Source organism: Schistocerca serialis, chromosome 8, assembly GCF_023864345.2.
Source record: "Schistocerca serialis cubense isolate TAMUIC-IGC-003099 chromosome 8, iqSchSeri2.2, whole genome shotgun sequence".
In the NCBI taxonomy this organism is placed as follows: Eukaryota; Metazoa; Arthropoda; class Insecta; order Orthoptera; family Acrididae; genus Schistocerca; species Schistocerca serialis.
Genome location: NC_064645.1, coordinates 585,142,966 through 585,157,190, shown reverse-complemented (window position 1 = coordinate 585,157,190; position 14,225 = coordinate 585,142,966). Strand labels below are relative to the sequence as shown.

The following is a 14,225-nucleotide window of genomic DNA, read 5'->3' as shown; positions in this document are numbered from 1 at the left end:
TGCAGCATATGGCGATGCTGCAGTTGATGTGAGTACAGTTGGGTGATAGGTAAAGAAAGTTACAGCTCCAGGAAATGCAGAAACAGAGCTCCATGATCAGCTACGCTCGGGACGTCCTGTTACAGCCACTGCTCCAGACATGCTGTGTTGTCCCAGACCTGACACCCTCGTACTTCCATCTCTTTGGGCCACTTAAAGATTCTCTACAGGGAACGCACTTTGAAGATGACGGGAGTGTGAGTCATGCAGTGAAAACATGGCTACTCCTACAGGACAAGAGCTTTTACCAGCAGGGAATACATGCTTTCCCACAACGTTGGTGTACAGCCAAAGAGCTTGATGGAGACTACGTGGAAAAATAGGACATGGAAAAGATACGTTGATGTATTTTGTCACCAAATTCTGCCTTGGTACCAGCTCAGTAAGTAATGCCCCACATTTTTTCTCAGACCATATTTGCTGCTAAGAGTCACAATTTGGTGACAAAATACATATACATATCTTACCCAAGACCTATTTTTCCATGTCGTCTCCATCAAATGAGCTCTTTAGATTCAGTAAACTTAAGGCAGAAAAACACAAATGATTGTGAGAGTAAATGATTTGTATTGTTTAGTTTGCAGTCGGAGCATCTGACAATTACTACTGGCGCCCTGTAGGTCCTAAACTCAATACGGTAAAACAATAAGGCTCATTGATACATACTTTGGGGACTTCGGCGCTCGGCCACCTCGTCTTTGAGGCGCGATCTGTAGTCAATTCCTACACCGCTCAAGGCTGGTATTCTTCCTGCTAGAAGTATAACTTAACCTCGTCCGCAACATAGTATACTTTCGGCAAGCCTATTACCTACGAGTTACTTCCTGGTCGACACAGAATTTGCCTAGAAAATTAACTTGTATATTCGTATTATTTCCATTAAATAATCTGACTGATTTTCACATAAGGTGTGAAATAACGTTATCATTTTATGGTATTCAATCTAGGAAAGTTATTCAACGTGGAAATTGCAGTTAACCTCGTCTTTTTCGTTGCGAATTTGTCTGTCCGCCAGCACTGGAACAATAAGGGAGAACATCGGTCAGCTTTTAGCAGTGGCGAGACGAGGAAGTCGGCAGCGTTCCGCCAGTGGGTCCGCGCGCGAGTAGTTTGTGTTTACTTCCTCCTCGCCTACGGGTTACATCGGTTTTACGTTCAGCACTCCACCGCACAATGCTACAGGCAGATCATGATTAAGATCAGTTGTCACCTGTCTACGTCCGTCCACGTGCTTACAGAGTTGAGCAGTACATTCGAGACCAACTCAGACTAAACACATGGCTCGTTGTGGGCATATACTTCACCGTCACGGCTCGTATCTCTTATGTAAGATGTCATCTGCAGCCGCGTGCACTGACGTGGTCAATAAGTATTCCAACGTCACTAAGTTCAAAAAAGGAAGGAAGATTGGATTTAGCATCCCGTCGACATCTAGGTCGTTAGAGAATTCCCTAAGTTCCACCAAAAGTTATATTGGTCACGTCACGGTGGACCACGCAGGACACTGCGAGCGTTTGAACTTCGTTTTGAGGTGCAGGAAGATGTTGTTATGGCAGCTTTTTGACTGTATGGCAATGTGATCATCCATATGGCAGAAAAACTGCATACTTTTGAAACAACGTCTACAAGTCTACGACGGAGTACGTCAGGTGAAAATCGATCGCTCAAACCATGTTTCGTTTTACCTGAACATAAGTGGATGTCGTGGCATCATTATGTACAATGCCCAACGTCGAAAGTGCTCCGACGGCGAACTAGAAGCCCATGTTAGGCCGGCATACCTTCAGCATCGTCTTACGAGCTCTCCACTACAGTATGTTGTCGTTCCTTCGGAGACCTCTCCCTATATTATGTCAAGCCTCCCACACCGTCTTCGGCGGGCGGCGAAAGGAGCGATATGCCAAAGCAAGCAGAAGGTGCAGGAAAGCAGGACACCACGACGTCAGAGATTTCGACAACTCCGACGACTCTCTTGTGTCCACAGACCACCTGCCACCTGTGTGTGTATCTCAAGAGAAGATGGACGTCGACGCTAGGGTTGTACCAACATCGGCCATCCTGACGGATAACGAGGTATCGGCGGAACGTCCACTACACAGCACTAACGACGACAGTGCCCAAATCAACCGTCACCTCGGCGCCACAAGAAACGGCGACGGGTTCCTTCAGACGTCTGGCCTGGAAGAGGGCGACGATGATGATTGTGATTTGGAAGACACAAGAATGATGGTTCTAGACAACTGATTCCTCACCTCAGTCATGCTAGTGGTATCGCTTCACTACTATCTCAGAAATGTGCGTCATGTGGCGAAAACGGTGATCCTACAGCGCCGACCAATAACACGACAACCCACGCCAACTAATGACACAGTTCACGATGTGGACATGTTGAAAGATTATTCTGTCTCCGAAAATCTCTGACGAACAGAAGGAAGTGCTACACTAGCAATAGTAATGACTAGAAAGCTGACGGTCTTCTTGCCATGGACCGCTGCCTGTTGATATAATACCCAAATTGTTACAGCATTCAGCCACACCTTCGCCTCTGATGGACGTATTTGCTTTCTAATCTAGCTCTGCTTGGTCGATATACATGGACTGTATACCTCTGTAAATAAAACTTGGTCCCAGTACGAAAGCAGTTTCCTTCTGCATCCCTGTGCGAAGATGATTATGGCAGCCTGAAGTTGCTCTTTCAACATATCGTTATTCAGTATTTTATTCCATATCTTCCTTTCTCGTTGAGGTGACGATGAATGGTCAACCTGCTCTCACTGGAGGATGTTCAAATGGTTCAAATGGCTCTAAGCACTATGGGACTCAACTTCTGAGGTCATTAGTCCCCTAGAACTTAGAATTAGTTAAACCTAACTAACCTAAGGACATCACACACATCCATGCCCGAGGCAGGATTCGAACCTGCGACCGTAGCGGTCTCGCGGTTCCAGACTGCAGCGCCTAGAACCGCACGGCCACTTCGGGCGGCTGGAGGATGTTCCTAATTTCTGTCTGTTCTGGAAATATCCTTCATCACGGCAGTGGTGGTGGGTGGCATTCTTCCATTCTCTGTGCCCAAAACTGCATCGTATGTTTGTTGTATCTCAGGGAGATGGAGCTGATACAGTATACATCTTCATAAAGCGCTAGATTGCGATCTTTATCAGTTTCTGACATTTCACACGTAAGAGCTTCTGACAAGGTAGCAGGAAACGAAATGCGACAAGGTGGAGAGCACTTCCTTCACCTCAGCAGCCAAATTCATTCCCGATTACGTGCTTTGAAAAAAGATTTAATAAATTAGTTCCTCGTGAGTACTGTGCAGAGGATCGTGAAAATGTAATTTATTTCTAAAAATCATACGTAGTAATAATAATGACACCACTTTCAGAGATTAAACGTAAAATTTAGATTCACGTTATGATTCAGGTTAGTTTCTCGGGCTATTGTACTATAATCAACTGTGTTACGTCACATATTACACAATAGAATTCTGTAATAGCACTTCATAAGTAATCGAGTTTTTGCGAGTTACTCTTATTGTGTATCAACAGAACTGCTCAGCTGCTGATGTATGATTTTATGGTGAGGGGTCCCGCCTTGGAAAGGAATTGGCATTAAGAGATATGCACTCCTGTGTTAAAAAATTTACAATAAGCAGTATAGTGGATTAGGTGAAGTGGTGAGTTAGTGATTTCTTGTTATCGGGTTCTACAAATTTTAATTCCTTGTAAGCAAGAATGGTTAGTTTGGGAGAATAATGTCAATTGTAACATTCAAAGTACTTGTAGTATTGTAAACATTTGTGTATATGACTTAAATTGCTCCTTGGAATAAGGCAATGACAAATAGTCTCCCCTGGTCTCCCTGTTAGAAATACTCCTCCCTTTGAGGCGGAACACATCTTTCGTTTGTTAATAGTTTTGTGGTTTCAGCAGTAACGTACCCTTATATGTTACATTCGATTTCAACTAATGATTTGCACAGTTATAGGAACACAATCTGTGTTACCTCTTAGGGAAACTACAACGCAATGTTATCAAACGTAAAGATCGAGCTGGTCCAGACTGCGCAGACTTTATTTTTAAACCTTTCCCTACCTGGCCAAAAAGCTTTTCTTATTCGGTAAATTTGTGAACGTTGCTGCTCAAGATGTTTTAAGATTAAATTCCTTCATATACCACAGTGTTAAAAGAAATACTTTCAACAGCACTGAATAGAAATTTGCGAAGCGATTACTGGCAGAAGCGATTGCAAGCAGAAGTAAAACGAACAATGTAGCTGACAGTACGAGCCAGTTTAGGTCAGGGACACACTGAACTGGAAGCCATGTCACTATTAAACTCTGCACTTAGTATGCATTGCTTACACTCGAAATTACTGTTGCTAGATAGTTACAGAGTCAGCTCGTATTTTCCGGCTAAAAAGAGCATTGGTACTCAGGCTTCACTACATAAGTTTACTGAAACTCGTGCTCCACAGAGGTATAGTTTCTTATTGGCGACTATGCGTAAGGCCTCTGAGTCGGATGTGAGTTTTGCGAATTTGAAATATTTTTCTGCATCATTGGAGTGGATACCATAGTTAGCGTAATTCCACAAAAATGTGAACTTGGTCCACATAGTATGAGTTTATTGCAAGGGAAAGTAGTTGATATGCAGCAGTATTTTCTTCCTTGTAATGCGTGAAGCAGATGCCGTCGATTAATTCAACTGGAGAGAAGGATCGTGACATTCAACAAAAGACAATAACATCCTCTGGCTTTGAAATTGGCGTTTACTGCCATTTTTAGCATTTCACAAGCTCCGTTGCTAAACCCAAGCGAATGAAGTAATGCAACGCAATTTCAGCGCCTTATTCATTTCTGAAAGATACAACATCCTTCAATAATGAATACGGCCCAACGGACGCCCTATACCCTTGATTGCGCTGTTTCATCATTCATTTGTTATTGTTAAAATAATTGCAACTCATAAAGTGGCCGAGTCAATTATCTACAGAATTGTTCATTGGATGATGTTCTTTTTTTTTACCCTCGTGAAACCCTAAGTAAACAACAATGTCTCGATTCGCTTCATACAAATTTTGGTAAACAAATTCTTTCCAACAAGACTGTTTACAACTGGTTCGCAGAATTTCGTAGCGTTCTTGCTTCCGTCAGCGATGAATTTCCTGAAATTTCCAGAATGAAATTTTCACTCTGCATCGGAGTGCGCTAATATGAAACTTTCTGGCAGATTGAAACTGTGTGCCAGACCGAGACAAGAACTCGGAAGTTTGGGAGGTAGGAGACGAGGTACCGGCGGAAGTAAAGCTGTGAGGACAGTGCGTGAGTCGTGCTTGGGCACCTCAAACGATAGAGCACTTGCCCGTGAAAGGCAAAGGGTCTGAGTTTGGGTCTCGGTCCGGCACACAGCACACAGTTTTAATCTGCCAGGAAGTTTCCATTTCCTGAAGGTCCATCAAAATCGATTTATGTTTCTAAAACCATGGATGATGGAACAGGATCGGTAAGTTACTCACCTCGAAATAGAGGCAACGTTATGCAATCGAAGACCGCAGTGCATTCACTATTGCTTGAAAACTTATTAAGGATTCCTGACAATTTAAGCAATCCCCGAGAAGGGCTCCTAACAGTTCTTGGTTAAATGTTTGAGAGGAGCGAAAATGAGATGCGCTAGAAATTTCGCAGTGGATTTTTTTCTCAACTTTATTAGCTAGAAAGTAATCGGGGTAATTAAGAAAAGCTTAATAACGGGTTTGAGAGAAAATTAATATATGTCAAGAACAGAAGCTTCTAGCTGTGAAAATGAAATTTCAAAAGTTCATCTCCAAGACCAGCTATTTTGTGCATAAAAAGTTACAGTGGAGTGATATTTAACTGTCAGAAATGGCTTTCTTCGAATCTAGTACTAAATTCAGCACATTTGCAGAAAAGAAGACTCCGTGAAAGCAAATGAGGTGTCAAAACGATCATTCATTCTGAAGAAAACTTGAAAATAGAGATAAATAAATCCCGCAAATGTTTTGTGAAATGCTTTCTCTAAAGGTATGAAATTATATAGATTAACAAACATTTGAAACGCCTTGAACCAGGAGGTGGTGATTTAGAATTTAAAGCTCAATATATAATTTATAATATTGGAATTTTAAAAAAGTCTAGAGGATATTTGTGGATTATATAGACCGTGGAGTCAGGCGGTGTGTGGCCTTAATATTTTTCCATCATCTACACCCAAAGTTGCAAAATGTTCCAATAATTTTGCAAACTAAAAATTTTGCAATAGAGAATTTTTCAGACATCAAGAAACAGAATGCACGTTCTCTGTCAGCGCACCATTTTATTCTCAGGATTTCGAGCACCATTCAAAATCACATCGCTGTTTTTCTAATCTGTTTGATTTCTTGCTTTCAATCTTATCATTTCATAGAAGATTTGACTATATTTTGTTTGTGTGTTTGTAAGGAAATGCTCAAAAGTTGACTTATGTACTGGAAACCTGTATACAGTACAGCAACAAGAGATGTAATTTGGATGTATTTGTAAGAGCATGAAACTAAACCATAGTCAAATGTCTAGTTGTAGGATAGAGAAGACGAAAGGTCGACTTCGGTTTGTTGTGAAAGCTGTAGGGAGGTAAGGTTCATCTGTAAGAGAGACCACGTATAGAGCACTAGGGCGACCCATTTCTTTATACGACTCTTAGGGATCCCCAACAAATGGGATTAAAGGAAGACGAGGAAGACGTCGAAGCTGTTCAGAGTTGGCCTGCTAGATTTCTTAGAGACACCTTCGATCGACATGCGAGTCTAACAAAGATGCTTCTTGAACTCAAATGGGAATACCTGGAGAGTAAACGACAACCTTTTCGAGAAACACTAATGACAAACTCCAGAGCACCGGCATTTGTAGTTTACTGCGAACTATTCTACTGACGAGAACATACATTTGACGTGTGGACCACAAAAGCACGATAAGAGAAATTAGGACACGTGAGGAGCTATGTAGACAGTCGATTTTCCTAGCTCCATTTGCGAGTGGAAAAGGAAATGGGCAGTAGTGGTACAACTTACCCTTCGCCATGCGCCACACGGTGGTTTACAGTGTGTGTGTGTGTGTGTGTGTGTGTGTGTGTGTGTGTGTGTGTGTGTATGTAGATACAGATGTAGATGAACCGAAGGAATGAAAATAGTTCGCCGGCTAAGCACTTCCAAGAAAGTGATTGTTTATTTAGTTACACTGGACACGATGCCATTGTTGCTCAATAGAATCTAAGAACAATTAATAGTGAGTGGTATTCAACAGTTTCTTTGCCACAAATCAATGACTCAATCACGAAACTCTACTGAAAATATCGCATCATACATCATCATGACAAAAGCGGCTGTTACACAGTACGTCAAACAATTACTTCAAGGCTTTGACATCAGCCGTATCATGTGTATACAACCTTTTAGTGACATATTGAAATCCGCGCCAAACCGGGACTCGAGCCCGTTCTTTTCGATTACACCGGGCGGTTGCCTTAACCACCTCGGCTATCCATGTATGCTCCCAGAAACGACCCCGACCCCCATATCGCACAATGACTACATCTCTCAATGCTCACATTACTACTTTCCCTCAGTAGGGAGAATGAGACTAGGAGGTCTTCGTTTTTTCCGTCTAGGCTTGTAATAGTTATTTTTATTTTGCAAAGTCTGTTCCTTCAGCCATGTATCCGCGTCTGAAGTAACATACAATGTGAAATAAAAATTTATTATTTGTTGCAGGAAACACCGAATTAACGTCTCACGAGGGGACCTTCTGGTAGGTGCATCGAGTTATGAGCTCCCACTTCGCCTGCTTACAGCTAGGGTAGGCACCCATCACACCCTAAAATTGTAGGTGCCAGTGTGGCCACATTTTTGAAATATTGCCTGTTAAATTTTGGCCAGCTCTTTATATAGAGAAAAGTTTCACTATTGTGGCAAGTGAGCGAGTAGCCGAGTGGCGAGCCAGCGAGACTGTGGTGTCACCGCCAGACACCACACTTGCTAGGTGGTAGCCTTTAAATCGGCCGCGGTCCGTTAGTATACGTCGGACCCGCGTGTCGCCACTATCAGTGATTGCAGACCGAGCGCCGCCACACGGCAGGTCTAGAGAGACGTCCTAGCACTCGCCCCAGTTGTACAGCCGACTTTGCTAGCGATGGTTCACTGACAAATTACGCTTTCATTTGCCGAGACGATAGTTAGCATAGCCTTCAGCTACGTCATTTGCTACGACCTAGCAAGGCGCCATTATCATTTGCTATTTATCTTGTGATGCATGTACCGTCAGACCGATGTTCAGCAATTGTGGATTAAAGTTAAGTATTCCAGCAGCTACGTACGTTATTGGCTATATTAATTACCTTGTCCAGTTCCAGACCTCACGCCAGCCTGCGTGAGCTTAAACGCGTGCCTTTCGGCTACCCGTCACTGTGGATTGGCTGTCTTGCCAGTCCACAACAGAGACTGCCGTCCAGTCGACCCTCGTTCAAAACCCGTCTATGCCGCTTTTGTTTCCTTTTTTTTCAAATGCTTGTTTTAATTTATAATTAATCATGAACATTCCACAATTAATAAAATCTATAAATCAAAATTACAAATTGAATGTCACATTTTGTTTCAGTCTTTTGTATTTTTTTATTTTAACAGGAAATTAACCGTAATGTAATTTCTTGAAATATTTTATTATTGTTCAGTTTCTTTTCGTTTTTTTGTAATTTTGTTCCGTTGAGGTAGAGAATATTAAAAAAATACCAACGAATGAGGGATTAAAAATATGTTTCATTTAATGGAAAGTTAATCGATATTTCCTATATTTTGACGAGCAATTTCCGGCAGATGATACTTGTTATAAAAACAATCAAACCATTTGTACTTTCGACGCCACGAACATTGTACGAATGCACATTCATTTTCGTGGCAATCACATCTGTATTTTCTCAAGTCCGCGGGAAACGCCACTGCATTGACGATATGGAGTACTTCTTTTTTTGCGTCGCGAAAACAGAAGTAGCATAGACGGGTTTTGAACCAGGGTCGCCTGGACGTGAGTCTCGCTGGCTCACCAATCGGCTACTCGCTCACTTGTCACAATAGCGAAACTTTTCTGTATATAAAGAGCTGCCCAAACTTTAACAGGCAATATTTCAAAAACGCGGCCGCATTGGCACCTGCAATTCTAGGGTGTGATAGGTGCCTACCCACACTATAAGCAGGCGAAGAGGGAGCTCATAACTCGATGCACCTCCCAGAAGGTCCCCTCGTCAGTGCCCAAACTCACCAGATTTATCGCCTAATAGCTTCCTGTTGTTCCCCCTACGTCAAACAATGCGTAGTCATCGACTTTTATCATCTCGAGAGTCAGGTACCAACGTCACAGTGCAAAATTTTTTCTAGAATTGGAGGGAACACATGTGAGGAGATATAAATTTCCGTGACTAATGATTCTTTTTTTTCTTTTTTTCTGTAAATACTTAGAAGGCACCAAATGAACGCACTGAGAACATTCTGTAATAGTCTGACAAATGTATGAGAGGAACCACATTCTGTTGTGGTGCGCGCCTCGCACCCACCTGAGTATGTTGAGCAGGTGGACGGGCAGGTAGCAGATGGCGAACATGGCGACGACGGCGACCAGCATCTTGGCGGCCTTGCGCCGCGACCGCAGCTGCGCCTCCGTGGTCGAGTTGCCGGCCATCGGCACCCGACGGCTGCCGACGCTACCAGACGGCGCTGCGGGCACAACAGAGTAAGTGGTAAGCTCGCGTGAATTGAAATCAATATGCAGCAATGTGCTGTCATGCATGAACTACAATTAAACTGCTCGAGAAGAGGTACATGGTGTAAGGTCTGAAACGGCAAGGGCTCCAGTAAAATTGGAAATTTGTGGTAAGGTCTTGCGGGACCAAACTGCAGAGGTCATCGGTTCCTAAGCTTACACACTACTTAATCTAACTTAAACTAACTTACCCTAAGGACGACACACACACACCCATGCCCGAGGGAGGTCTCGTACCTCCGACGGGGGAAGCCGCGTGGACTGTGACAAGACGCCTAAGACCGCTCGGCTACCCCGCGAGCCCAGGACTCTAGTAATCGTCGATTACAACTGAGTGCCGGGCTGAGTCTTAAATCCGGAACCTCCCTTTTTATAGTCCAGAAGGGACGCAGGAGAGCTTCTGTGAAGCTAGGATGTTAGAGGAGAGGTTACTGCCGCAAATGAAGCTGCTAGTATGGGTCATGCTTTCTTAACTAAAACTAACAGCCATTTAATTTTGTATTTCCTTTAAACAATAGTCATTATTGTCCATTAGTTTCATTGTGAACAACCCATTCGTGAGTCTATTCGCATTGGAGCTAAAAAGAAATTGCAAGTGTAACAAGGACGACTCCTAAAATCACGACCTTGCCACGACCATGTGGAATGTTATTCCCTAGCGCAACACGTCACAGCTACATCTGGCTCGTTGGTCAGTGTGTTATGACGTAAAGTAAAACGCCGGTACGCCAGTCGGGAACGACAGAGCAGAGGGGGCTGTGAGAAGAGGTCAGCCAATAGCACGCTGACCGACCCCTCTCCAGGACCACAACACGATAGCAGCGGCCTCTATGCGAAGAGGAAATAAGCGCGACGCCCGACTAGTCGCGGCCCAGTCGAGGAGAAGAATCAATACGGGCGGCCTGGATTGAAGCATCAATTTTATTACTTAACTTGTATTAGGAATTGTATATACTGAAGAGGCTTATTTATTTTGCATGTAGCCCATTGCTTGCGATACATCTATGTATTTCTCAAAGTTAAGTATTGTTATTTAGTTGTCTTAATAAAATTTATTACTACGATTTGTTTGAATTGTTGTCTAGCGATCCGAGAAAGCATGTTTCTCAGACACGTCATGTTCGACGACTAGGCAGGATTCAACACAGTGCGTCCACTATATGCAATAAACCTCGTATAGCGGACTACACCCTTTAGCAACACTGGATGAGGGAACGCCAATTTCAGAAAAAATACTGGGATTTCCAGAAATATTGCTGCTAACTTCGAGGGGCTATAGACGGTGTCTTGAGGAACAAAATATGTATGATACTAACCGTGTCCAGAAGCCCCATCTAACGACCCTACAGCCCATCGAAGTTATAGGAGCCGGCGCCCGCCACTGGACCATCCCTTCGTCAGCAAACATGACTTCACACGCTGACGGACAGCAGGCGCAACGTCTCTCAACGCCGTTTGCTACTCAGTGATAGCGACTGCGTGCCACGATCGCCGGTGGAGCTAGCCGCTGCGTGGGAAGTCCTCCTCTCCTGTGAATGCGATGCTCTGTTGCCTCGGTGTATGATGGTTTCCATCTGCAGTTTATGTTTCTCCTGGGAGCCTCTAAAATCTCCTATGTTTTCCCCTATACATGACAAAAACAAACTGCAATGTCTGAAACCGTCATACACCGACGCAACAGAGCATCGCATTCATGGGATACATGGCCTGGCTATGCAGCAGATAGCTCCTCCTTCCCCACTGCCGATAGTGGCAATCTGCTGCAATTACTGAATAACAAACAACATTGGGAGACGTTACGTCTACGGACTGCCAGCGTAGAAATTCACGTTCGCCGCCGAAGGGGTGAAATAGTGGCAGGCACTGTCACCTATAATATCGCCCTTCTGTGGCGTCTTGAATGACTTTTCCGGATACGTGTTCCTATCTTCTGTTTGTTCCTCAAGACACCCTGTACAACCCTTCGCAGTTTTTCCCCACATTTGTGGGACACCCTGTATAATGTCACCTTCCATAACTATCTGCGAGTAGTGCTGGTAGATGATGATAAAAACTTCACATTAATCACCTTATTAATTTCTCAACGTCCTTAAAAAGATAAATAAGAATTTTTTTGTCATTTATCTTTCCCTTATTTAAATCTCGTCCAGGGCCCTTATTTTCTCTCATTTAGGTGTTCAGATATACTACTCCCAGAGGAGATAGTTTGTTTCGGAATCGAGCAGATAAATGACTCTAATCTAAAAGCCGTAAATTCAACTAAATACCTAGGTATTACAATTACGAACAACTTAAATTTGAAGGAACACATTGAAAATGTTGTGGGGAAGGCTAACCAAAGACTGCGTTTTTTTGGTAGGACACTTGGAAAATGTAACAGATCTACTAACGAGACTGCCTACACTACACTTGTCCGTTCTCTTTTAGAATTTTGCTGCGTGGTGTGGGATCCTTACCAGATGGGACTGACGGAGTACATCGAAAAAGTTCAAAGAAGGGCAGCACGTTTTGTATTGTCGCGAAATATGGGAGAGAGTGTCGTAGAAATGATATAGGATTTGGGCTGGACATCATTAATTGAAAAGCGTTTTTCGTTGCGACGGAATCTTCTCACGAAATTCCAACCGCAAACTTTCTCCTCCGAATGAGAAAATACTGTGTTGACACCGGACTACATAGGGAGAAATGATCACCACGAGAAAATAAGGGAAATCAGAGCTCGTCCGGAAAGATATAGGTGTTCGTTCTTTCCTCGCGTTATACGACCTTGGAATAACAGAGAATTATGAAAGTGGTTCGATGAACCCTTTGCCAGGTACTTAAAAGTGATTTATAGAGTATCCATGTAGATGTAGATGAATGCCGATGGTGGCGATAATGACTAGCAAAAAGCTGGGCTGTAATGTAGGAAGAGGACCATAGAAAATAAAAAAAAATAAAAAAAGTAAAATGTAAAACAATAAGAAAATGACTCAGTCAGTAAGATCATGGCCCATGAAAGGCAACGTTCTTGGTTCGAGTCCCAGTGTCTCACAGAATTCTGTACTGCTCACCAACATTATCATGTCTAATGGAAGTGATTGCACTGAAGTTTAGATTCTTTAGTGTACTAAATGGGATTGAACAAATACCTTAATTCTCAACGCCTATTGTACAGCTTTCTCAGAACCCACGAAATACAAGAACAGAGGTAGTCAACATCCATTTCTCTGCTGTATTATTGCGTAGGTACCTTATAGCACTAAATGGCAAAAACAACAATAATGCGTCTGAATGTGACTAATTAACGTCAAAATCTTCATACATAACTGCGACAGGCCTGAGTCAAAATAAAATGCTCTATTAGTATATTTCTTTGGTTCAAATGGCTCTGAGCACTATGGGACTCAACTGCTGAGGTCATTAGTCCCCTAGAACTTAGAACTAGTTAAACCTAACTAACCTAAGGACATCACAAACATCCATGCCCGAGGCAGGATTCGAACCTGCGACCGTAGCGGCCTTGCGGTTCCAGACTGCAGCGCCTTTAACCGCACGGCCACTTCGGCCGGCAGTATATTTCTTTATCAAAATTCATGTTGTACTGCGCTGCTTGGTATGAAAACCTTTATTATTGCCACCGGTTTCAATTGTTGCAGATCATCAAGAGGCACAAAATTTCTTCAATTACAGTATCTGCGTGATGTCCCACCGACTCGTCATAGGAACAAAAACATCAGCTGGACAACTTCAAAAATTTTTGAGAAGATACAGTGTATCAATAACATAATATCACTTGTACAACACTTCCACTCTCGAGAGTTGTAAACTGTTGCAGAAAACCAATGAATGAGACATCTAACAATGATGTTCTGCCAAAATTTCACACGTTGGAAGCGTTGTACTACTATACTATTGACACATAACACTTCTGAACTATATTTACTGAGTTCTGTTGACCACTTCATATCTTTGAAAATGTACAGTGAGATGGAACGTTATGTTTGTATTCTCACGGTTACTGTAAATGAAAATATTTTTGTATTGCCATTATTCGATTTCATATGATTGTAAAACTTTGTCCCACTTTATATAGCAATGGTCTTTTCACGGATGAGTTCAGGTACCTGACGACAATATTAATGGTCGAAACTGGTCGCATTAATTAAGATTTCTACCTCAGCCGTCAGTGTTCCAACAAGATGTTCGATAAAATTACACTGAAGCGCGAAAGATATCTAGTATAGGCGTGAGTATTCAAATACAGACATCTGCAAACAGGCGGAATACTGCACTGACGTCGGCAACGCCTATATAAGGCAACAAGTGTCTGGCGCAGTTGTTAGATTGGTTACTGCTGTTACAATCGCAGGCTATCAAGATGTAAGAGATTTTGAAT

General features: G+C 42.8%; 1 protein-coding gene across 1 annotated transcript in view; it reads right to left on the bottom strand.

The window, feature by feature from the left end:
- The window catches only part of LOC126417139 (orexin receptor type 2-like), a 131,243-nt gene that overhangs the window by 43,481 nt on the left and 73,537 nt on the right, over nucleotides 1-14,225 (bottom strand). The window contains exon 4 of the mRNA XM_050085035.1: nucleotides 9,642-9,801. Coding sequence (XP_049940992.1) covers nucleotides 9,642-9,801 — 160 coding nt within the window. The remainder of the gene's footprint in view (nucleotides 1-9,641; nucleotides 9,802-14,225) is intronic.